At 50.4% G+C, this 23,012-nt stretch overlaps 9 protein-coding genes across 9 annotated transcripts; 3 read left to right on the forward strand and 6 right to left on the reverse strand.

Annotated features, from left to right (window-relative positions):
* Window positions 1-124: 124 nt before the first annotated feature.
* On the forward strand, window positions 125-549 carry LMH87_004071 (uncharacterized protein; the record flags this gene model as incomplete). The annotated part of the gene is made up of 4 exons (XM_056195237.1): window positions 125-170; window positions 226-327; window positions 444-458; window positions 512-549. The coding sequence occupies 4 exons, from the start codon at window positions 125-127 to the stop codon at window positions 547-549; spliced, it is 201 nt and encodes a 66-aa protein (XP_056048886.1).
* A 364-nt stretch (window positions 550-913) lies between these two features.
* LMH87_004072 (uncharacterized protein) lies at window positions 914-1,381 on the reverse strand (the record flags this gene model as incomplete). The annotated part of the gene is made up of 3 exons (XM_056195238.1): window positions 914-1,157; window positions 1,225-1,237; window positions 1,285-1,381. 3 exons carry the CDS (start codon window positions 1,379-1,381, stop codon window positions 914-916), a joined length of 354 nt encoding a protein of 117 aa, XP_056048887.1.
* A 908-nt stretch (window positions 1,382-2,289) lies between these two features.
* LMH87_004073 (uncharacterized protein) lies at window positions 2,290-7,203 on the reverse strand (the record flags this gene model as incomplete). The annotated part of the gene is made up of 9 exons (XM_056195239.1): window positions 2,290-4,100; window positions 4,155-4,412; window positions 4,466-4,628; window positions 4,682-5,412; window positions 5,460-5,693; window positions 5,769-6,048; window positions 6,107-6,336; window positions 6,388-6,910; window positions 6,967-7,203. The coding sequence occupies 9 exons, from the start codon at window positions 7,201-7,203 to the stop codon at window positions 2,290-2,292; spliced, it is 4,467 nt and encodes a 1,488-aa protein (XP_056048888.1).
* A 253-nt stretch (window positions 7,204-7,456) lies between these two features.
* LMH87_004074 (uncharacterized protein) lies at window positions 7,457-8,086 on the reverse strand (the record flags this gene model as incomplete). Its single annotated transcript, XM_056195240.1, has 1 exon — window positions 7,457-8,086. One exon carries the CDS (start codon window positions 8,084-8,086, stop codon window positions 7,457-7,459), a length of 630 nt encoding a protein of 209 aa, XP_056048889.1.
* Window positions 8,087-10,571: 2,485 nt separating this feature from the next.
* LMH87_004075 (uncharacterized protein) lies at window positions 10,572-11,592 on the reverse strand (the record flags this gene model as incomplete). Its single annotated transcript, XM_056195241.1, has 4 exons — window positions 10,572-10,819; window positions 10,882-10,957; window positions 11,008-11,288; window positions 11,340-11,592. 4 exons carry the CDS (start codon window positions 11,590-11,592, stop codon window positions 10,572-10,574), a joined length of 858 nt encoding a protein of 285 aa, XP_056048890.1.
* Window positions 11,593-13,099: 1,507 nt separating this feature from the next.
* LMH87_004076 (uncharacterized protein) lies at window positions 13,100-15,119 on the forward strand (the record flags this gene model as incomplete). Its single annotated transcript, XM_056195242.1, has 6 exons — window positions 13,100-13,159; window positions 13,221-13,238; window positions 13,635-13,709; window positions 13,784-13,945; window positions 13,995-14,084; window positions 14,331-15,119. 6 exons carry the CDS (start codon window positions 13,100-13,102, stop codon window positions 15,117-15,119), a joined length of 1,194 nt encoding a protein of 397 aa, XP_056048891.1.
* Window positions 15,120-15,692: 573 nt separating this feature from the next.
* On the reverse strand, window positions 15,693-16,629 carry LMH87_004077 (uncharacterized protein; the record flags this gene model as incomplete). Its single annotated transcript, XM_056195243.1, has 2 exons — window positions 15,693-16,465; window positions 16,521-16,629. The coding sequence occupies 2 exons, from the start codon at window positions 16,627-16,629 to the stop codon at window positions 15,693-15,695; spliced, it is 882 nt and encodes a 293-aa protein (XP_056048892.1).
* Window positions 16,630-19,317: 2,688 nt separating this feature from the next.
* Window positions 19,318-19,987, reverse strand: LMH87_004078 (uncharacterized protein; the record flags this gene model as incomplete). The annotated part of the gene is made up of 2 exons (XM_056195245.1): window positions 19,318-19,617; window positions 19,670-19,987. The coding sequence occupies 2 exons, from the start codon at window positions 19,985-19,987 to the stop codon at window positions 19,318-19,320; spliced, it is 618 nt and encodes a 205-aa protein (XP_056048893.1).
* A 751-nt stretch (window positions 19,988-20,738) lies between these two features.
* Window positions 20,739-21,890, forward strand: LMH87_004079 (uncharacterized protein; the record flags this gene model as incomplete). Its single annotated transcript, XM_056195246.1, has 1 exon — window positions 20,739-21,890. One exon carries the CDS (start codon window positions 20,739-20,741, stop codon window positions 21,888-21,890), a length of 1,152 nt encoding a protein of 383 aa, XP_056048894.1.
* Between the last annotated feature and the right edge of the window lie 1,122 nt (window positions 21,891-23,012).

Genomic DNA, 23,012 nt, shown 5'->3' on the forward strand with positions numbered 1-23,012 from the left:
TGTGCGGGGGTTACGTAGGTATGAAAGTGTGCTCGGCGCCAGGTGTATCCCGCGCATCGCATAGCGTGGGGCCTTTGGAAGTCCCGGGGCCCGCTTTTGGTTTCCGACACCAAACAATTCTGCCATGCTGTTCTTTGTTATAGTTTTGTCGGTTGTAAACCGATGCTCTTGTAGGTTTCCAAGAAGGTTTTATTTTGAGTGGAGCGTTGAATCATGCCAACCCAGCAGAAGAAGGCATCGCACGGGTAGCGTGCACAATGGCTAGCAGTGTTCAACGAACAGGAAGCAACATGAGCTGCACCATTGCATCGTCTCTTAGGAACGCCGGTGTGTACTGTCAGTATAACTGATAGGCTTCCTCCAACTTTCGAGGCAGGATTGGGCCAAAGGGCGCACGCCTGCAGGCTCTGCGGAAGATATTCCAGCATAAATCAGCTTCGAAGCTTGCGGTGCGCAGGGTGAGACACCAAGTCCTCGGAGTAGCTAGACCCCCGCTTGCTGACAACGGCAGGCAACTCGCTGTCGCTTTGTGACGGGCTGGTGGAGTAGAAGAGCCCGCCAGTCTGGCCAAGCAGCTTTCCGACGATTTCCGTCCCTGCCTCAGTTCCTGTGGCTTCTAGAATTGCATCGTAGGGCCCATGGTCCCGAATGGACTGTACAACATCATCCTAGGCCCGCTGATTGTATATGATGGAAGCTGGGTTTCGTCTTCGGACGAATAGTTCATTTGCGCGAGAGCCTGTCGTCACTACCTCGTAACCCGCATCGGACGCATACTTGACAGCGAGACCACCTATAGCTGTTCATCCGCCATCGATTAGAATACGTTTCTGGTCTTTCTCGCTCTGGCCGGAGGCCGTAGGTCTCTCGAGACCTATGTGGATCGTAAAGCGCCGATACAACAGTCGCCAGGTTAGCAATGACACCAGCACCGTCTTCGTAACGATTCAGTGCCGAGTTTCAGAACATTGCGTTCCAAAGCTAGCGGATACTTTTGAAATGACGTGAATCGTTCTTCACAAGTAGTTGCGCCCCAGCGAGCTACTGCGACACGGTCACCACAGGCCACAGAGGTGACGCCAGGAGCGATTTCGGTGACTATGCCAGCATACGCAGAGCCTAACATAGCTGGAAATTGAAGCTGGAGCATGTTGAACCTGTAAATCATGTCAGCACTTGTATGGCCGTGGTTGGATTCGCAAGACTTTTTTTGGCGGCGCTTACTTTGGATTTTGGCCTCGACTGGATTAAGTCTGATGACCTCGTTGCGGAGCCGGATCTCACCCGGGCCTGGTGTCCAATTCTGAATGCTATCGACCTTGAGCCGCTCGTTGGCTCCCATCAGCCATGCTGCTTGATTTTCGTTGCGGTTGAGTGCCATGACTTTGCTGCCTATAGCTACAGATAGACTTGTAAGTTGGATAGAAGGAGAGAACGGATAGCGGCAATTGGAACTTAAATAGTACGGGGTCTTGTGGAATTCGTAACTGCACTAACTAGTCAACCTGCCTGCAACGGCTCGGTAGTTGGGGTCGCTGGAAGCTAACAGCGCTTAATAGGGCACTAGGTTACGCTCACCAATATCAGCGGTCACATATTCGATACAGCACCCTTGGCTGTTATGCTAGAGAAGGCTAGACTCGGGTTTTGTCTAAAGTTTGCCGCTTCTAGTCCGTCGTCGCCATCGCCTTAAGCCCGCTCAACTAATCACTTTATGCCTGAAGATGGGCTGGCAGGCGGCACCTAAGAGAAATAAAGAGGCTCTAATTGAAAGGGTTGTCATGTTCTGGAAATGCGCGAAACAGGCAGTCTTCTGGCCGCAGCCTCCAGCAGCAATATTCAGCAGACTAACTTAAGAGACTCGCAGCACAAGCAAGGAGTGGCACGGGCGGACAGAGACAAGGGAGGATTAGAGGGACCGGAAATATATGTACAAGAAAGCTATCCAAGACTCCAAATTATCGCGTGAAAGCCATCTTTACTTGCGGCCACAACAGGCCACCGCCAAACGCCATTGTAGAACCAAGATGGTGTACTTGCACCCGAGAAACGCGCTTCTAATTCTCGGTACTTACCGAAGAGTCGTTAGCTGGAGCTTCATAGGTCCGGAGCCAGCGACCACGACGGGAGCTCGCTGTAAACAATAACCCGCCAAGTGGAGATCTATCTCTATTAAACTTACGACCCCAACAGCCAGATATCCACAGTCAAATTGGAGAAGCTAGGAGAGATTTACACGGGGGCCAAAGCAGCATACAAGCACTAGTCGACCAGCTAATGCACATAATCTCATGCCTCGCCTGAAAGAAGGGCTTGGAATGCCCCGCCATCCTTCACGCTCAACTCCCGTGGCGATCCTGCCTCCACCAACCTACCGCCAGAAAGCACCAGCACCACGTCACTGTCCATGACGGTGTCTAGCCGATGTGCCACCGTAATCACCGTGTGGTTCCTAAACTCGTCCCGCACAATAGCCTGCATGACCCTGTCCGTCTCGGCGTCGACGTTGCTGGTGGCTTCGTCGAGGAGCACGACGCGCCCGCGGAGGGGCCGCATGAGGAGCGCGCGGGCAAGGGAAAAGAGCTGTTGTTGGCCCTGTGAGAGGGGCAACTTCTTCATGGGCAAGTCGAGAACTGAGATGAAAGGCCTTTCGGTCGCTTCTGGGTGTGTAGGGTGGTGGTTGTCGTTGTCGCCTTCAGAACCAGAGTCTTCGCTACTACTACTGTCGGAGCTATCCACGACGTCGGCACTGCGCGCGAGGAAAGATCCCCACAGGCCCACGCGTTCAAGCACTGCAATCATGTCATCGTCCGAAATGTTCGCACCAGCAATGTCGAGATTTTGTCTCACACTGTCCGTCTGGATGAGCATGGGGTCTTGCGGCACCGTGATGATACGAGAGCGGACGATGTTCCGCGGCAAACTGTATATATCAAGTCCGTCAATTTTCAGCGTCCCTTCTTCCCTTGCTTCGATCAGCCGCAGCATGCTCAACAACAGCGACGACTTGCCGCTCCCCGTGCGACCAACAACGCCTACTTTCGTGCCCGCCGCGATGGAGAGGTTTATGCACTGCAGTGCTAAAGCTGACGTATTGTAGCTTGCTGAAAAGTTTGTAAACTCGACTGTGCCGCTCGCGGGCCATGAAGTCGGTGCCAAATTGGCCATGCCTGGCTTCTCCTCGGGCTGAACCTCCTGCTCAAATGCGCGCAGCCTGGAGATCGCACCGAGCGATGTCTCCAGCTTGGTAAAAGCGGTGATGAGGCGGATTATATATCCATTTGCTTTCAAGATGACGTTCAAGGCGATACCGATCTGCCCACCCGTCGTGGTGCCCTTGAGATAGATGGCAAGCCCTATGATACCCAGCGCCAGGCCCGGCATGATGAGGTCGAGGACGAGATCCAGCCAGCGCTGAATGCACACGAGTAAGTAATCCGGCCTCATAGATAAGTCGAGCTTGCTGGCATTTTTGTCAATAAACGCTTGCTGCCAGCCAAACGCCCGAATGGTCGACACGCCCTCCAGTGTCTCCAGAAAATTCGTATTCACGAGCGCGCGGGCCTCAAGATCGATAAATCGCAACTGCTTCGACGTCGCCAGGTACACTTTTTGTATCACGTACACCGCAGCGATTGTAAACGGCAGCGTGACTGTAATGAGCGGCTGTACAATAGCTAGTAGGATGCACTGGCACAGCAGGAGAAATACAGCTTGAAGCACCTGAAACAGGGCAAATGGTAGAGAGCGATCAATCATCGTCATGTCCGAGCTGAAGCGGTTGAGAGTGGTGCCGGTGGCCGTCGTGGAAAAGAAGGACTGCGGCGCGTGCATGACGGCGCGGAGGAGACGGGCATGCAGCGTGCTGCCGGCGTGTGGCGCAATGATGAGGAAGATGGTGCTGACTGCGCTGGTGACGGCAAGGAAGGCTGCAGACGTGAGTAGAAAATAGATGCCGGTGTAGAACCACATGTGCTCGCCTTTGCTCTCGGCCATCCTGCGCAGCCAGTATGGCATGGCGCCCTGAAGGCTCGCGTAGATGGTAAGGGCGCCGGCGAGGGTCAGAAGACGACGAGTCCCGATCGCGCTGAAATAGTACTCTATCATGAGTCAGATTGATGCTTGACGAAGCATATGCATTTCGTGCAACGTACTGTATACGACTGTATCGCCGGCCTTGCAAGTAATGTCCTTCATGTTGTGGGACTGCTCGGACTGTTCCGGCACACTTGTCGTGGTTTCTCGAAAATCGGCACCATCTCTTGTTCCATTATCGTCTTCTTTCACATCTTGGAGTTTCACCTTGCTAGTATATCCAGATCCATTTCGGAGCTTTCGCCATGTACCTTGCTCTGCAATGCGGCCATTCTTGTCCAAGATGATGATGTGGTCCGCCAACGGCAAATGCTGAGCTGTGGGCTGGTCAATGGAAAGAACGCTTGTCAGACAATGTTTTATCACTCACCGGCATGACTAATGAGGAGAACCGTCGTGCCACGTTCTTTGAACAGCCCCTTTGGTCCCAGGAGCTTGTTGATAATGTGTCGCTCTGTGGACGCATCAAGAGCAGAAAGCACATCGTCGAGGATGATAAAGTCCCGATTGGCAAAGACGGCACGCGCCAGGGCCTTGGATAGTCAGCTCCAACACTCAATTTAAGCAGTGCGGGGGAAGTACGTACGACTCTCTGCCTCTGCCCGCCGGACAGCATTACCCCGCGACTGCCAATGACAGTTTGATCGCCATCCGGCATCTGGTCAATATCTTCCTGCAAATCGCAGACATGCACAACATTCCTATATTTCTTATCCTCTCTCACACTGCCTTGGTGATACGGGCCGCATATCACCTCTTTTATTGTACCATTGGTGAGCCACGGCGTCTGCGAGCAGTATGCAAGCGCCCAGCTGTCCATGTATATCGCGCCTGAATCTTGCGGGAGGTCGCCCAATACTGCCTTCGCGAGGGTTGTCTTACCGACACCAACCGCACCTGCGACTACAACGATATCGCCTTTGTTGCATTTGGTGTTGATGCTATGCAGGACAGGGTCCGCTGCAGATGCTGGGCGAATAGTGGCGTTGTGAAACTCCACAGCAGCAACGCTGGAGGATCTATGAGGCCCTGGTACTAGCATAACACCGTCGCCATTACTTTCTTGCATCGATATTTCTCTCTTGTCATGCAACGGTGGCGTAAGAAGATGCTGCTGGATGCGTTCGAAGGATGCCATGATGGAGGCCGCTTCCGGCATGACACCAAAGAGCGTATTGGCTGGGGTGGTAACTAAGGCAATGATGGCAATAGAAGTAAATATCATTTCCACATCAAGGAATCTGTGGTCCCGAAATTGTGCTTGAGCGGCGTAAAAAATGAGCGTTATGGCGGGACTAAAAAGGTTCAACCCAACGGCTGTGAACGTTAGCTGGCGACAGGGGAATGGCTAGGGTGTCACTTGCAGCTGCAGAAATATGCCACCATGAGCCGGTAAAACCCAGTGAATTCTTCAAGTTCGTTCTCTCGGCTAGACTGAAGTCTGGATTCTGTCTTTTCCACGAGACCCATCATCTTTATATTTTTCATGGAGTCTAGGACAGCTTTTGTCGCAGATATTCGCGTCTGGGTGGCCTGGCTGAACGCCATGTACCGTTCATTGATATCATCTGTCAAGTATTTAACGATGCGAGATGTGGCTTCAAATCGCAGTTTTTAGCATGACGACTCGAGTTACGCGAACAATTGTACAACGCGATGGGGTAAAGACTCACCTATCACCACGAGAGGAGGTGCTATGCAGGCCCAGCCCATCTCATCGGCGAGCAAGTATGTTCCGATGCATAATTCCAAGACCGTCGACCATATATTATGAAAGAGACTGGGGAAGCCCGCAGCATCTTCGGCATCGGTGCTCATGAGCGTCACTGCGGCAGTTTCATCAAAGACACCATCCTTGAGCGTGAGGGAATCACTGTAGATAATGCCTACGAGACCTAACCGCGAAATGCGTTCGATGCGTGCAAGTAGGCGTTGATATATCCCATCGAAAATCTATATTAGCGGTCAGCACTTCTATAGTCACTGCGGCCATTGCTTCGTGTCGACGCACCGCCATGCCAGTGTAAATGATGAATGTGAATAGCAGCAGCCGAAATGCCTCATTTCGCGTTTCAAATGGCGTCAAATCTTTTGTGACAAATTGAATCGTGCGGCTGATGAGAAGTGGTTGACAGCTTTGCAGTATGACAAAGATGGCACGTGGTGGAATGATGTACACGTTTGGCCACCAGAGACATTTCCACTGCGCTCGCAGTAAGGTGAAGCGGCCTTCTGGCTTTCCTAGACTCGCATTTAGTTGGATTCGTCATATTTTGGTCAGCGCTCACTTACTTCTCTTGCTCCATTCTTCCAGCATTGCTTTCCGCGCCTCTGCCGCATCCAGTGATTGGGACAAGGGTGGCATATCGCCCAAAGACAATGGGTTGGTGTACCCGACTTTGAGAATTTTATTCACCCACCAGAAAAAGCACCTGCCCATAATACCAGTTGTTTCCTCAGGAGATAACTTATTGTATGGATCGCGCAGAATAGACCTCTTTGTCCGGCTTTCCAGCACAAGCAGTACGAGTTGTGCTGCAAACGCAAGTCCAGCAAGGCTCAGTAGGGAACCTGAATTCTTCGCTATGTAGAGGAGACCGGTCTGGATGACGTCACTCGAGCATGTTAGCAGCAAATATCCAGTTATAATTGTAGATGGCGCAACAGCTCTGCCGTGCTCCAAGAAAGAAAGCACGACGACGGCAATGTCTTTGGTCAGGAAAAGCAGCTCGGTGCCGCGAAAGGTCCACGGCGACATCGGAACGTCCTCCCAAAGATGGGCTATCCGCAAGACCAAGAGCAGAAGAGTTACTGCCTGGAAGTCAATCTGTTAGCTAGTGTATACTCTCTAGCTCATTCGGAGATGCCCACAATCTTGGCGTAACCGCGACGGTTTGGGAGCACAACGAGCTTTGAGCGCCGTAGTTGCTGGATTCTAAAAGGGGCGCCGACGAGAACCCAAATAGATGGGCCAATTATCATCAGGCCCTGAAGAGCGGCATCCAATGTAGGATTATGGGAGAGGTATCCACGAAGCGGTACTGAGTTGTCGTTTCCGAGGCAGAGCTGCTCGGGCCAGTTGCCGAGCGCAGACGTTGGCGACCACATGGCGGCTTGAGATTTCGCGATTGAGATACAGGGAAGCTTGTCCGAGTTGAATATTTCGGGATTATGCTGCTTTCAAAAATGCCTTCCCCGCGTTTGCAAGGGATAAATTAAGAGGCACTGAGAACGACAAGGCTGCTGCACCTCTTATACGTCCGTCGCACAGGACCCACCAAGCCACTCAGGGTCGCCCGCAGCTACAGCTCTTCTTCTACGCCTCAGACAACGCAAAATAATCGGTTGTGATACTTTTTATTCATCGAATCTCAACTAGACACGAAGAGAATCCCACCGTCGTCTCCGTAGTGAAGCTCGCTAGCTTCTCCGGCTCCAGCTCCGCCGTGTACATGAGCACTTCTGAGCAATGTCTTGTGTGGTGAAAGCTCGCGCTGTTGTCGTCCAAGTACAGACCGCCCTTCAGGTACCCCTTATGTTGCTTCTGCCAGACGTATGCGCAATGTACCGCGTGCTCCTTGGCGGTTGTGTAGTACTTGCCCGGCTCGACTCTCTCCGCCATGGCCGCCAGATCCAGCATCTCCTCGCCTTCTGCGTCGTTGTATCCATGCCAATTCACCGCTCTCTGGTACGCTGCGGCCGTCTCGGCGTCGAAGCACGGCTCGGGCACCCACAGGAAGGATAGGACGTCGAACTGGCAGCCGCGTGCCTTTGCATCGGCGGTCGAGTTTCCGCATGAAAGTGTCTTGGTGTTCTTCCGGGTCAACGAGATGATGTCGCTTGGGAAAAGAAAGAAGAGCCACCAGAATACGGATGTGAAGAAGGATGCCAGTATTATCGAGCTAAGCCGGGTCCTGGAAGTGCCCTGGCCTCCACGGCCAAGCACAGCGGAATGGGTGTTGGAGCCCATCTTTTGTTTCTGCGTGTTCATTTTGTCGGAGATACACGGATTATTCGTCCTCTTCCATGGAGTTTATTTTGTTTCGAGCACAACTAAAGTTCGGTGGAAGTAGGCTCGAATGAAGACGCTCAATGGTAACTGTGATCTCCCGGGTTGTCTCCCGGGTGGTGCTGGGCACCTGAGCAGCACTCAGCTTGGAGTGCTGCTAATCAAACCACCTCGTAAATCCGGGGCAACTCACAAGGCGGGCCTCCTACAGAAAGGGATTGTCAAGCCTGGAATCTTCCTCAAGAATCCGGTTGCTGATAGTCCCTTGCCACTCGCCAAGGCCAGTGACAAACAATATTGGTTTACTTCGCATGGATAACTCGATTAGGAGTAGTGCCAACCTTTCATGAGTTGTCAACTGTAATCAGGCTGGGGCCCAATCCTTTCTGATGCAGAACCGCAAGTGTTTTGGGCTAGTTATATTGTCCCCAATTATAGCTGCAACAAGGCTATGCGCGACGCCTTCGCATGGATAGCTCGATTGGGAATTATGCTTGAAGATACTCTGTCCAGATAAGCATAAAATAAAGCCAAGTTTACATGCGCGGTCACTGCAAGGTTCCAAGCGAACCGTGATGGTACTCGCGCAAGGGCCATATAAGTCGTTAAGAGCCATCACCCAAACTCAAATACACGGATGCAGTGTACTGCGGCGCTAGATGCATTATTGGCAGCCAAAAGCTGCAGCGCCGAGTACTATCAAATGACGAGGCGGGCTGTATGCTTCCAGCTGTAGGATTTCCGCCGGCAGAGAAATATGAGTTGTCAGGTGTCGCCAAGTCGGCGGCCCGTCGCTCCAAATATGGGACTTTGAGGCTGTGAGAGACGGCATCGCATCAATAGCTGGAGGAGTACATACACGCTCAAAACGCCATGATATCTGGGGGTATTTGGTATTTATTAGCCTGTTGTATGACGGAGTGCTTTCGGTAACGCTGTATTGCGTCGTCCACTTCGGAGAGATCGTTAGAAACGGCGGGGATAGAAGCTTTTCTATCTCTACAAATTCCTCATTGTGTTCTCGGCGAGAAAATGAACTCGAAAATTTGGCTACTTCTTGCTGTAGCTTCCTTCATTTGCCGCACCCTGGCGCAATCCGCACAGTACTGCAACTTCCCGGCTGGCCAACAACATCCCTCCGAGAATGACTTTTGTATCGCTGTACGGGCTCAACGAAACCACACCACCAGCCATGGTGATCTATACATCACCATTCACGTGTATCGTACCGACGAAAAAACACTCGGATGGACTGCTCTGGGAATTGGTGCCAGCATGGCACAGTCACTATCGTTCATCGTCTATGGAGATCCTGGCAGCGGCGAAAGTCCCATCTTGAGCGTACGGCGATTGAATGGCCACTGGGAGCCCCAATCAATTGACAGCGCAGCGAATACGAGCGAAATCAAAGTCCTGCTGAGTGCCGCTGCGTGGAACGCACATTCATTGAACTCTGAGGTCAAATTAACAGTGTCAGAACTGACTTTTATTTGCTTCTCTTGCGACACTGGGCTAGATTCCGACCTAGAGCCCTTGGTATCTCTGGGATCCTTTTCTCAGCCCTGGATATGGGCTAAAAACACCGAACAGCGTCTCGCGGAATTTTCTGACACCAGCACCTTGGAGATGCATTCACTGAAGAATGGATGGGGAGCTTTCTACATGGACATGACCCAGACTGTCGCTTTGATTGCAAAAGAGGCCGTCGCACCCGCCATCAAGCCCGATGTGAGTGCCGTGGCCACATCAGCGACAGACAGGTCGCTTTCTCCGGACGAGCCGCCAAAAAGAGCCTCCTTGTATAGAATTCAGGCGTCCTTGCACGGCTTCTTCATGAGTCTTGCATTCTTGCTACTCTTTCCCTGCGGCGTCCTCGCAATTCTGTCCAGCCACCCCAGCGCGGTTCAACGCCACCGGATGCTTCAGGTAGCAGCCATGGTCTCTGTCTTCATAGGCTGTGTCCTAGGACTCCTCCTGCAACCACATCTTTCTGCAGTTCATCAAAAGCTCGGTCTCGCCACTTCAATATCAGTTGGATTTCAAGCAGCCATTGGCATGTATCACGATGTAACATTTCTTCGCAGGCATCGCCGTACGTGGGTGTCTGACGCCCACGTCTACCTTGGTCGTGTAGTTTTGGGTGCTGGGTACTGCAGCATTGTAACCGGCCTGTTGTTACACAAGACACCGGTTCTAACGTACGTGGTGGTAGGAGCTATTATGGCGTCAAACTTAGGCTGGATTGTATGGGCAAAGCTGCACAGTGAGCAGCAGCTTGGTGAGGAACCCTGTGTGCATACTGGGGCTTATCGGCTGGTAAAAGCCGAAGACGACTAATTTACAAGATGTCTGTATTGCATATTCATGAATTAGAAATTAATCTTAAACGTAAAATATTGCATACTAGAGCGAATAGGCCACTTATCGTGAAAACTTTCCAAACCTTGAGTGGTTTGTTTGTTTGTTTTTACGCCCACCCCATCTCTTCCAGTGTACGTCTCGCATCATCCGCAACGCCTTCATCGCCAATTCCATACTCATAATTCGCAATATTTCGTCTCAAAACCCATTCATGAGCTTCATGGTAGCTCTTACAGGTATGGGTTTGTCTAAAATCCGGCAGAATTCCACCTTTGTTCTCCGACCAAACAAGGTTAATTGGCGTCATGTCCATGTGACACTGGATATATTGTCTTATAGCATCGATGCAGTGGTCTGCTCCATAGTCAATACGTGTTTTCTTTTGGAGATTCCTGACTTGTTCTCGGAGGACATACCCACGTGAACTTGTTGAAGCTTGGTTACGCCGTCTGGCAAGTAGGTCTGCCAATACACCGACTGCCGTACCTGGTCCTGCGTCTACGTCAGCACACGAACAACCTATTTCATCTGATTGATCTTACTAGGCAGTGAAGAACATGGAATGTAGAGATCTCGATCGTCGCAATATCTGTATCGGGGTAAAAGTAGAAAGCACCACCGATCTGCTCCGCCTCGTCTCGCGTAATATTCATGTCAGATGGTATCAACAAGTCCCAATTCGTGTCGATCTCGTCACTCGGCTGACCAACATATTGCGGCGCACCTTGCATCGATGGTGTGCGCACAGGGTCGCCGTTGGCGTCAAGCTCCAGACCGGCATCAAATTGGACCCGTTCGACGCTGAGCGTAGGAAATGGCGCGCCTGTTGGCAATCAGTCTTGTCTGTGGAAAGGGAAACATGAATCCGCCGTACCGAAAGCCGTTTTCCACCGTCCATCGTCCACTGAGGCTTGGGAAAGAAGGCGTCTGGCGAAGAATATTAAGTTGATGAATAAAACGGCGCCTCCCAGTATAGCAAAGAAACGCTCGATCTTTCGCCGCCTTTCTTGAATTTTCTCTCCTTTACCGTTTTGTTTTGATAAAAAATACTCTTCTTCTTCCTCTTCCTGGACTTCTTTATTGAAATGAGCTTTCGACTTGGGTGAAACCAGAGACGGGAAACCCATCGTGCCTCCGAACAAAAACTCTGGGCAGCGAGACTTGACAACGGTGATCACTTCTGCTGTCGTTGCAATGGATTTACTCACAGTCAAATCTTCTAGGTACGAAGTGACGAATGGATTCAGGTTTAAATGCACACTTGCTGCGTGCTGGGCAGACCCCTTGCAGTTGCCAAACGTTGCGATGTGAAGTGTTCACCTTCAACAGATGCACGACTCCTGTCACCATGAGACATACGGAGGATCGTGGCGCTTCCAATGCGGAAGTCGATGCGAGCGCCAAGACAAATTCCTGTAATAGCCCCAGCCTGGTTGCACATCATGCATCCAAGTCCGCTGCCGCCACCATGTAAACAAAGCCTAGTTTACATAAAGCATTGCTCAAACGATCTCCATATTCGCAGGCAGATTCTGTAAAGCGTACAAATACAAGGAATCAACCCGGTCTGCTCAACCTTAATTATTAGCCAGTGTTTCTCATAGACTTTTCACCTCGTTCCAATTCGACACTCTCAACATCAACAATGCAGTCCAAACTCATTCTAATTACCATCCTTGCCGCCGTCGCGGCCGCAACTCCTCTTTCCACCGTTCGAGGTAAAAAGGTCACATTCCTTCCAAAGGACTACAAAAAGTCCGTGTCTTCTTAGGTGTGTATAGTTAATATGCCCGACGTTCTCATGTATGTAAGCTAACTGTCGAGCAGTGTGTCTTTGGCTGTTAATGGCCTTCGGTTAGGTTTTCACCCTGTCAGTTGGGGGTTTACCTACCCTGTATGCAAATTCAGAGGCCGATATGGCGCAAATGTATTTATTGTGAAAAAATGCTTTTTTTAGCCACCCCTATGTCTTGCTTGTTAAACTAGTAGATGTTGTTCCCGCAGGATGCGTGGGGTAGAGGAAGCAACCCGCATGCAAGTGACCTCGTACACTTCGGGCAGAAACGTCAACCTGGCGCGGCACCACATGTGCATCAACTTATTGATTGTAACGTTTATATTGTTTTCCAGCGCAGATCAGCATTCTGTAGAGATGCTAGGCAATAGTGGCCAATTAAACCCCTCTCGACAATACTTGCAGTTCGTGCTAGGGCTTGGGAAAGGCCAAGTTTTATTCGCCACAGTTCTGCGCTCGGGATTATTTTGGCGGTCTTGCGTGCGCATGGTAGTGGGCACAGCTCTCTCCAACGGGCATGATAGGCCGCTAGTACAGCACGTCACTAGGTAGCGTGTATCTACTTGAGAATTCTTCTGCATCCTGCAACGACACGCAATTAGTATGCGCCCAGACAGCAACAGGATTCTGTTTGGTTTTCAGCTTCAGCCTGGCTTCTCCGGGGCCTGTGTTATGCGCATGACTCGGAGCTAAGATCCGCCGCAACTCTTGGGATCATAAATCCGCCGCTCTGGACATTCCCGATCTGTGGCTGTCGAATAGTGCTGCGTCTACGTTGAATACAACATCTTCGCCTAGTGTTGCATTTGCTTCGCTTATTGTGTTCTTTATCTTAAAAAATGCCTAATACTGGAAAACCGTCCCCAGGCTGTCATTTATGTAGGTCTAGGCGAGTCAAGGTTCGTTGTGTCGCCCTTCTTGCAGATAATCGACTTTGCAGACTTACGCCGATTACTTCAGTGCGACCTCAGAAGGCCGGTTTGTCAAAAATGTAGCGTATACGGTGTTATTTGTCCCGGGTACCGCGCCGATATAGACTTGCTTTTTCACCACGAGCGGCCTGACAAGACAGCCAAGAAACGACACAGGCGGTCTTCGTCCAGCAAAGTGATCGATTCAGCTATAGCGGTACGGTCTCGTCGAGATACAGACCAGTGTTCGTCCATATCTATCTTTTTGAACTGGTTAGCAGCGTCACCTAGAGGTTCTTCGTCACACACAGTTCGGAGCTTTTTGCCAGAAATTTACTCCGAAGTTGAGGCAGATCACTGTATGGTGTTGGCGACCAGTGCAATAGTACACAAGCACCTACTCCTTGATATCAGTGACGCAAGGGTCAGGGGGCTATATTGCATCGCGCTACAAGCGACGAAGCGTATGTTGAGCTCACCTGGCGCGGCTGTCACAGACGCCGGCATCGTTACTGTTTGGCTACTCTCACTCTACGAGGTATTTTTCTTGCTCTTCTCATGCCACTCCACCATGTCTTTTGGATTACACTTTTTTTCGCTAACTTCATCCAGATGTTATCAGTAAGCTCTTCTCAGTGTGCATCTCCATCTCCATCTCTAGTAGCATGGTCGCACCACACGGACGGCCTCAGCGCCCTCATTTCCCTACGCGGTAACTTTCAGTGCAAAACTGCCCGCGGGCGCGCCATATTCTGGGCCGCCCTCGAACACATCGTAAGCAACTTCATCGTCCTCCTAATATCCTCCTTCTCATTTTTACTAGATCTTTCGGCATTTCAAAGCCCAAGAACCGATTACAGGTACATGCTTGCAGTCCCTCATGAACATTCGCTACTTCGCAGACTCTCAAGACGTGAGCTTCCTTGCAGAGTGCTGTTTCTCTATGCTACAGTCTGCCTATATTGTCTAATGAAGATAACAATGATATATTTCTTCTCAGTCTCATTACCTTCGGTTTCGAAGAAACCTAAATATCCAGGACATAGACTAAACCGAAGATAGTGCCACTTATAAGCCTAAACCCCCACTTAACGTTCATTATTTAGTTAACAGAAAGGGCGTGTAATGTCATTCTCTGAGAATTATGCCCTTTTAAAAGCTGTGCATTCTCGGCCGCCCCGTGCCCAAGCGCTTTCCCAAAGTAAAGAAGGAGAATATACACGCCAAAATGAAGACTGTCGGCATCATCGGAGGTAGCACTGATCTCGCCACTGCCGAGTATTATAAGCTCATCAACGCCACGGTGCGGGAGCAGCTCGGCGGCCTGCACACTGGCGAAATCATTATCAATTCCATGGACCTTGCCAAGAGCGCGCACTACGTCCACAACGCCCTCTGGGACGAGGGCGGCGCGTACCTCGCTGGCAAGGCCCAGAGCCTCGAGCGCGCCGGCGCCGATTTCATCATCGTCGTCTCCAACACCTGGCACCGCGCGGCTTCCATCTTCATGAAAGACGTCACGATTCCGCTGCTGCATATTGCGGACCCTACCGCCACAGCGATCAAGGCCCAAGGCTTGAGTAAGGTCATTCTACTGGGCACGAAGGCGACCATGGCCACGCCATATCTCATTGAGGAGTTCAAAACGCGTGGGATAGAGGTGGTAGTCCCGACGGACGCGGAGCAAACGTTCATTGATGATGTGATTTTCAAGGAGCTGAGCTTCTGGCAATTCAAGGCAGTGTCGAAGCAGAGGTATCTGGAAATTATGGATCGTTTGGTAAAGGAAGAGGGCGCGCAGGGTGTCATTCTGGGATGCACAGAGATTCCACTTTTGGTGAAGCAAGAGGATAGACCAGCGGTGCCAATGTTTGATACCCTGACACTGCACGCCAAGGCCGCGGCCCTCCGAGCCGTTGAGGACGGTGTCAGACTACAAAAGGTGTGATGATAGAAATATAAAGCATGAAACAGCGCGAAGAGACTCGTACATCGTAAGCTTGCCGCCAGATTGAATAATAACGATTTGTCAATCAAACGTGGGACGTGATCGCCAGAGTCGCCAGATGGACGCCGCTAACGGCGGATACGTTTATTTTGACTCCGACACATCGGTTCTCCTCCAAACCGGTTTATAAGCTGTTCTGCGCCTGGCGACAAGATTTATGATATTGTCTTGTAGAAAATACATTCACCTCGCAATGCATCGGCTGGAATACCACCGTCTTGCCCGGGAACTGACGCTAAAAACTACTATCTAACACCAATAGAACTACATGTGCCACGTTGAGTGCGTGGCACATGTATCACCTCAGGGTAAGAAATGCTGAAACGCGCTTGTTCAGACAGGTAATTTAAATATATATTTTAACTACCTGCGGTTTTTTTTTTTTGCCCTGATCTTAACTCTGCACCTTCGTTTTTAATCTACTCTATTTCTAATTTTTCTCAGCCAGTTTCCATACCGCGAAACCTTTCGCTCGTCCGTTCAGATAAGCGACAACAGGCACAATGGCTTGCTTTATGTAAAGATGGGCCGAGCAGCGGCAGTGGTTGCAGCTGGCAGGAACTTCTTGTCCATGCAAGCAATCACTGGATCGAAATTAGTGGCTTGCACTATCTCGAATACACATTGCGCAACTTGTCGACGGCATTCGTCCTCCTCCATGTTGTACTTGTTCTGGCCTGCCGAGGTTGAGCAAAGCGCAGTCTCCATCTCTTTCGGGCCGAGTGGCTTGCTTGCGGAGGGCTGCGCAGGAGCAGCCGAGACTGGTGCATCTCTGAGCCTCTGCTGCAGTGCATCAAGAGCCGCCTCCTGCTCTGGTGTTTCGACGTGGTTTTTTCCGTAGTCACCAGCGGTCCATTCTAGAGACTCGCCTCTCTCGTGCTGCGCTTGCATCTGCAGGCCGGAAACCATAGTCCCGGTCCGACCATGCCCGTAGCCGCACCAGACCAGTGTACCGTTGCGATGTTGGACAAAACTCTCCCAGCCCTTCTGGAAGTCCTCTGGAGTGAGGGTGTGAAAATCTTCGACTGGTCGTGGTGTGTAGGCAATACCGGCTGTCGCAAGAGCCGTCTTCATATCCTCGGCATTGGCTTGACTATTAAGGCTAATCACATGTGTGATGCCGCTTTCTTTGAAGAACGCAATAGTCTCGTCTGTAATCTTTTGGTCACTGTCGGAACCGTGGTAATATGGCGCAGAGGAGCGAGCAAGCAGATCTCCAGGGGCAATATACTCCTTCACAATTTCGAACCGATAGAGGCCGCCTTCTTCTGCGCCGCGTCGAAAAACTTGCACCCAATTCATTAGCGATAAAGCATCATATCGTATCAAGTAGCGCCATACCTGGTCCGTACTGCTCAACACCACGCTCTGCTTTGTCTGCTCCGTTTGGGAGAGCGTGGACCGCCGCAGCCACCCCAACAAGTGCAACAAATGCCTTCTGAATGAACATGGCGCTAACTGAAGAGAGATATGTGGTAGAAAGACGTGTTTTGATAAAATCACCTATAGCTGACTATTTACCGCTGGTGTACTAATAACAGCTGTTGGAAGGTCGATCGGCACCGCCTTTATATATCCTGTTGTTGTTCATGGTTGTGTAATACGAGAACCGATCAGATTTGGTAAGACATGAGCCATGACGCATGAATCTAATTTATTCGTTCTTTATGCCCTGATCTTCTTTCAAGTGCCGGGGACTCACGACTCAGTTGTAGTAGAAGTATACATAACTTTCACGATTTTCGACCCGCAGCACCCATCAACCAAGTCCATTTTAAACTATGGTGCTTACTACGGCGCTAGAAATATGAAGCTACTAGCTGTTTTGGGCGCGATTTTCCTTTAGCACCGAGTCGCTCATATTCGGAACAATTCCGTCGGCTTGGTGCAAAGCCGCCTCTGTACCCGCTGCCTAGGTGATCCTGGTTGGGGGCGTTCGTACCTGCTTCCAGTGTCCACAGTGAGTCGCGAGTCGTCTGTCCTTTTTCAACTCGAGAGCGGTGCATTACCGCTTTTATTTTCTCTACTATATGGCAGCGTGGTTATGCGCGCGACGTATCATGAGAGTATTAATGACCTGGCTGGGTGGCTATCATAATGATTATGAAGCAAGGGAGAAAAGGGTTCATTGAGAAAACAGAGCTCAAGGGGCTTGGCCTCTAGGACCCCTCGTATCTATTGTCTTCGATTGGTGGACCACAGCGACGGGCCGGGAACACAGCAGCAGTGCCTGAGTAGAGTTGCCAGCCTTTGTGGTCAGAGGCTATGCAGTATGACTTGATTCGATATTCTTGCGAATGAAACGGTATCACTTGGCAGAGCCTCAGCAGATTGGGGCTGCGACGGGGATTTAGCATAGCCTCGGCAACTACCGACGCTCAGCCCGGCAGTGCTTCCGTGGTCTCGATGGGGCAAACCAGGCACGACAATGCAAGCCTTGGCAAGAAGAACAATTGAGTTAGTGATTCGGCAGTCGGCGGCTTGGCAGGCTCGAATTAGGCCGTGATCGCGTGAGGCCACAAAGGTCGTTTATCAGTATGTCTCCATGGCCGAAAGTGCTGAAACTCGTGCTCAGCTGCGTTGTGTTGTTTCAGCTGTCTAAATCCAGATCCTTTTTTAAAATCGCTTCCAGGGAAGCGTTTGATCGCCCAGTGAGTCCTGAAGCCTACCAGCGACGCCACTTGTCCTGACCACAGATCGCAAGAAAGCAGATGTGCAGAACTTTGACTCATCTAGGCCGGCATATAGTCAATCGCCCAATGTTTTATTTACACAGCGTGTAAAGTGAAGCCTAAGTAGAATATTTAGCAAGTGCGCTTTCGAGAGACGCCCTAAATAGTCTCACGCCCACTCCACAAATCAAGTCACCTGGTTAAATTGAAGAGTGCGAGAATAGAATAGCGGCTTTACGAATATGAGTTTAAAAAATCAATGGGGTATATTAATCAAAGTTTTTACACCACATAAACACATTAAAGTTTCATCAGATAGAAAGAAGTCCTATTAGCACGGCTATTTGAAAGACTGACTCAAAGGCTTGTCTGCAGCTAGCGACAACAAGCTGACCGATATTGTCTTCACCATGTGGAAAATGTGTTGACCTCGCAATGCCTCCGCCTATAGCCTCACTGTAAATGCAGCGAGCCTCTTAATCCGACCAGCAGCGTCAGAGTCTTTTTGCACTTGTGAGGCGTACGATGCTCCGTTGACAAAGGCTGCAATCATGCCCAGAAGCTTGCGTTCCTCGCTCCAAAGCGCGCCCTCGCCTTCAGCCTGAACCAGGGAATAAGATATTATATAGCCATATTATCTTATTATTTAAATCCTTTCAAGCACGTACTACAGACAACGTTGACCTCTCTACTATATCTTCATCCTTCACTGCCTTAACGAGACTGTCCGCGATGTCTTCTAGAGACTCTTTGTCCGTGGGTGAGCAGTCATTGCCTAGCTTCGATCCAAACACCAGCGCCGTCATGGCAATCATCCCACGCTGATGCCGGAACGCTATACAATAAAACAAATGCAGTGTGACCAATAACCGCCGTCATGAACAGAATCAAGGTGACGACAGCTAAATAGCCGATTCCACCTCTGATTGAGTACCCAAAGCCTTCAACTTCCGTCTGCAGAAACATGTCGACAGATTCAGAGCCCGAGGCCGCACTAGGAATTTCCCTTTTCTGAGTGCTTCTGGTCGATGGACCTTGCAACACCACCACTCTGGCTTTCATACACTAGGAACCGCTAAACAACCAAGTGCAGCCTAGGAAGGAAATTCAGCCAACCAGTGCTAAACTATGTCTCAGAGCTTCAAGCTCGCCGTTGCATTTGCGGTCAAGTCTTCCAAGCCCTATGCCACCGCTTGCCCGTGCAGGTTTGCTAGAGTGTAGATGATAGATTAAGCCTCTGTCGGTTTATCCTTATGAGCCTACACTTTACATCTTAGGCGCTAAAAAAATCAGAAGTATCTACAACGTTGGCCACCCACTTCGGAATACCCCCATGCCAGCAGGTCTGAATTCACATTTTGCTCAACGCGACATTAATATTCTCCACAAAGACTTAGCGAGCACAGACACCGCCACGGATGCCATTTATAGATTCGTATGTATAACGAACTTGGTACAAACTTGAACTATCTGCCTAGAGACCTCCAAAAGTCCTCTTTAGCATCCCTGGTGGTCTCAAATTCCCCCATGAAGCGCGTTGTCGTTGTTGTCGCCGTTGTCTTCTCAACACCTCGCATGACCATGCACTGATGAGTCGCCTCAATTACGACAGCCACGTCTCGAGGCTGCAGTACGTCGAACAAGCATTGTACCACCTGCGTTGTGAGACGCTCTTGCACTTGAGGCCGCCTGGCAAAAGTCTCAACAACACGCGCCATCTTGGACAAGCCAACAATCTTTCCGTTAGGTTTGTACCCGACATGGGCCTAATTAAATGTCAGGAAGTTAGGTATACTATAGCGCATATGCAGCGTTTACCTTGCCCACGAAAGGAATCAGGTGATGTTCACATAAGCTGGAGAATGCAATATCCTTGACGATGATTAAGCCCTGGTGATCTTCGTAAAATATGGCATCTTTGAGAATGGTACTTAGGTCGAGGTTGTAACCCCTAGTAAAGAAAGTCAGGGCTTTAGCAACTCGCTCTGGGGACTTTCGTAACCCCTGGCGACTTGTGTCCTGTCCCGGGGCCTTCAGAATCAACTTCACGGCGCTTGAGATCTTTTCAACCTTGAGGGTCCATTCCAGGGTGGCAATAGTCTGTTCGCCCTGCTGTCCTGTTTCTGTAGAAGCCATGGCAAAAAGGCGTTCCCGCCCGGGTCGAGTTTAGCCGTGGTGTTGCTTGAAGTTAGATCAGTTTTGATACCGTAGGTGCTTTTTCGTAGATCATTTTCCATGTCGCCACGGCTGTGCTATTGGAGCTGCGACGCTGCGGCGATAAGACTGACTGTCTAGCTAATACAAGATTGTGATAAACTAGAATTAAAATCAATTTACGAATGACTTGATAGATTAAGTTTTTACTGGTGGTGAACTGCACCTGCCAATTCAAACACTCTTTGAGGCAGTGCAGTGTGCCCGTCTAGCCGCCGTGGGCGTCAAGCTATACACTTCGCTAAACTCGACCGGAAGCCGGCATTGTATCACATCAATGAGCTATTTTTACGCCTTTTTTTTGCTTTTCAGTGCCACCTTTCTGCTGTATGAGCTGAACTCATGGGTGGCGAGCCCCCCCTGGATCAATAGCTGTGAAGCACAACATCATCGTACTCTCGTCACAACAGGTACAGTGGCCCGCGCTTGATACCTGAAACAGTGTAAGTAATGCAACACGCGACCATTGTCTTCCATTCATTGCCTCGCAGCATTATTTAAGGTGGATAAGTTGCACCACAGAGGCAATCTGTTAGCGCTGCAGGAGCTATGTCCCGCGACGTGTCTATGAATCACTGCCCTGATATCGTAGAGCATTTCCTATAAATTATCAGCCAATTCCGTAGCTGTAGTCAAAATTAATCTTTCTTTTTTTTTTCCACCTAGACTCTCCATGCACAACACGATGGACGCGAGCTACGACGATATCCAGCTTCAGGTTGAAGTGCCTGTGCGGGTCTTTTCCGCCAAATGTAATTCAGCAATATCGTTGATTTACTTCGACTATTTCGGCAAGCCTGCGCAGATCACGATTCTCGCAGAGAACCAAGATGGTTCGAGCGCCGACTACCAAGTACGTCGCAGGTTGCTACATATGCTGGCTCAGAATCTCGAACCCAAGAGCAACTTTTGCATGGCAGTAAAGTATATTCCCATTGCAAGTCAAATTGAGGTTGTGCTAAAAGATGTCATGTTGGATTCTGTACCGTCATTCTCAACATCACTCAGTTTGGCGGGGCTCTACCCATTGGAATGGTTTTTATCTATGGGTCGCCGACGGTTTCTGCTGACTGAGGTCGGGCATGGCAAGGTGTGCGTAGTAACAGAGAGCGGATGGCCCGACAAGTCACCAGCGATGGGAGACTTGCCTCCGTTACCGCAAAACTTACTCTCACTTTCTACAAAAGATCTCGAGGTGAATCCCTCACGCTGTGGAAAGGATCGAATCTGCGGCTCCATAAATATAGACCTTCACCCTACGGATATCAACGCCGCAGACACTTACCATTACACCTTTGTGTGTTTACGGGACATTGGCGCGTGCGCCGCCTTTGAAGGCTCGCACCGCGCCATGGCCGATCAGATTCGGCAGTTAGATCTGATCGACGGCTATTGCCAAGTACTGAGCCCCGAAGAGCGCCGAGCTGTCTGTGTTCCCAGTATTCGGGCGTGCCTCTTCTACGAGTTTCCCCGTCACCCAGTGCCGGGCAAGCTTCTAGTCGGGGCCATATTTGACGACCTCCCCAGGCTCACCCCGTTGCGCAACTTCAATGCCCCGCTGGAGGTAGTGAGAAAGTGCGTGCTCAAGATCTGCAAGACCGTGGAGTGGCTCGCAGACAAGGGCATCGGCTGGGGCGGGAGTGTTGGCTACCCGGCCACGCACAAGGGCCAAGCGCTGCTCGACGCAGCTGTTGTGGATGCATTTGGCCGACCATGGCTGATGGAAGGCTTTACCGACATCGAGGAAAAGATTGCAAGCGACCGCTTGGCAGTTCAGTTACTTCGTGGCTCTTTCGATTTGTTGGAAATAGAGCAAATAAACTAAAAGGAAGACAGGCTTTTCAGATGATTTCTGGTTACGCATACATAAATACTAGTAGGAAGACCAAATACTGTATCACAAACTACGCTACAGGGTGAACCGTGCTGAGTATTGCTTGTCACACTGTTCCATTTATGTCTTGTTTAAGTAAACCAAGCGATAATTGCTTTATCAGCGCGGCCGCGTGCCGTTCCAGGCCTCGCACAACGAGAGGTTACATAGTGATAGCGCACTGTCCTGCATCCTGGAATAACGAGTGAACCAATCTTGATCAATATGCTGCCTATATATAACGCGATAGTAATACCGTCCTCTCGAAAGTAAATTCTGGCTCTGAGAACATTGATTCGGCTGCACTCGAACCCGACTCCTGCCACAGATCATCGTCCACGATGGCTGAACGTTTGCATGTCTTCCATGGTATGGTGGTTGGAAACCACGTTGAAGTTATCTTTGGTCTGAACATGAAGACATTTCGCCTGTCTGTTTCCCCATTTCCAAAAGAGAAACCGTCACCTCCGGCTTTTGCTCATACCTGCAACGCCATCGTGCAGCTCGTCCTGCGTGGGACGAAAAGTCAATGGAAGTACGAGACAGAGCAGATTCATGACATTCTCTCGACTACTCCGAAAGTTGAACTTCTTGAGATCTGTCATGAAACACCAGAAGCGCCACGCCTCTGTTATGTGCAATCATATCTCAGCCACGGCCCTCGATCATGTGAGCTGCGACCAGGCGAAGGCGGCAAAGCGGTCCTGCGATTAACAAACAACATTTTCGACTCGAACTCTGACGAACTTGACCGCGAGGACGAACACTTTGCTAGCCTGCATGTCACGACGGGATTCTGCAAGATTTCGGCTAGTCAAGTATCCATCACTTCCACAGATATGATCTCTAGTTCCCGCATTTGTGGAGAGGTATATCGGACTGACTGTTCCTCAAATCACTGCATCGCGGCTAGAAACGCTCGCGCTAGAGGTGCTCAGCGCTGGTCATGTCCTGAGCTCCAACAGCTTATTGTTCGGAAGGCATTACAGGCCTCCTGTGCAGCCAATCCTTTCGAAGGCTGTCGCATTCGAGTTCCTGAGCTGTTGGCATGTATCTACGACGACGATTTGGAAT

This window comes from Akanthomyces muscarius, chromosome 2, assembly GCF_028009165.1.
Source record: "Akanthomyces muscarius strain Ve6 chromosome 2, whole genome shotgun sequence".
Taxonomy (NCBI): domain Eukaryota; kingdom Fungi; phylum Ascomycota; class Sordariomycetes; order Hypocreales; family Cordycipitaceae; genus Akanthomyces; species Akanthomyces muscarius.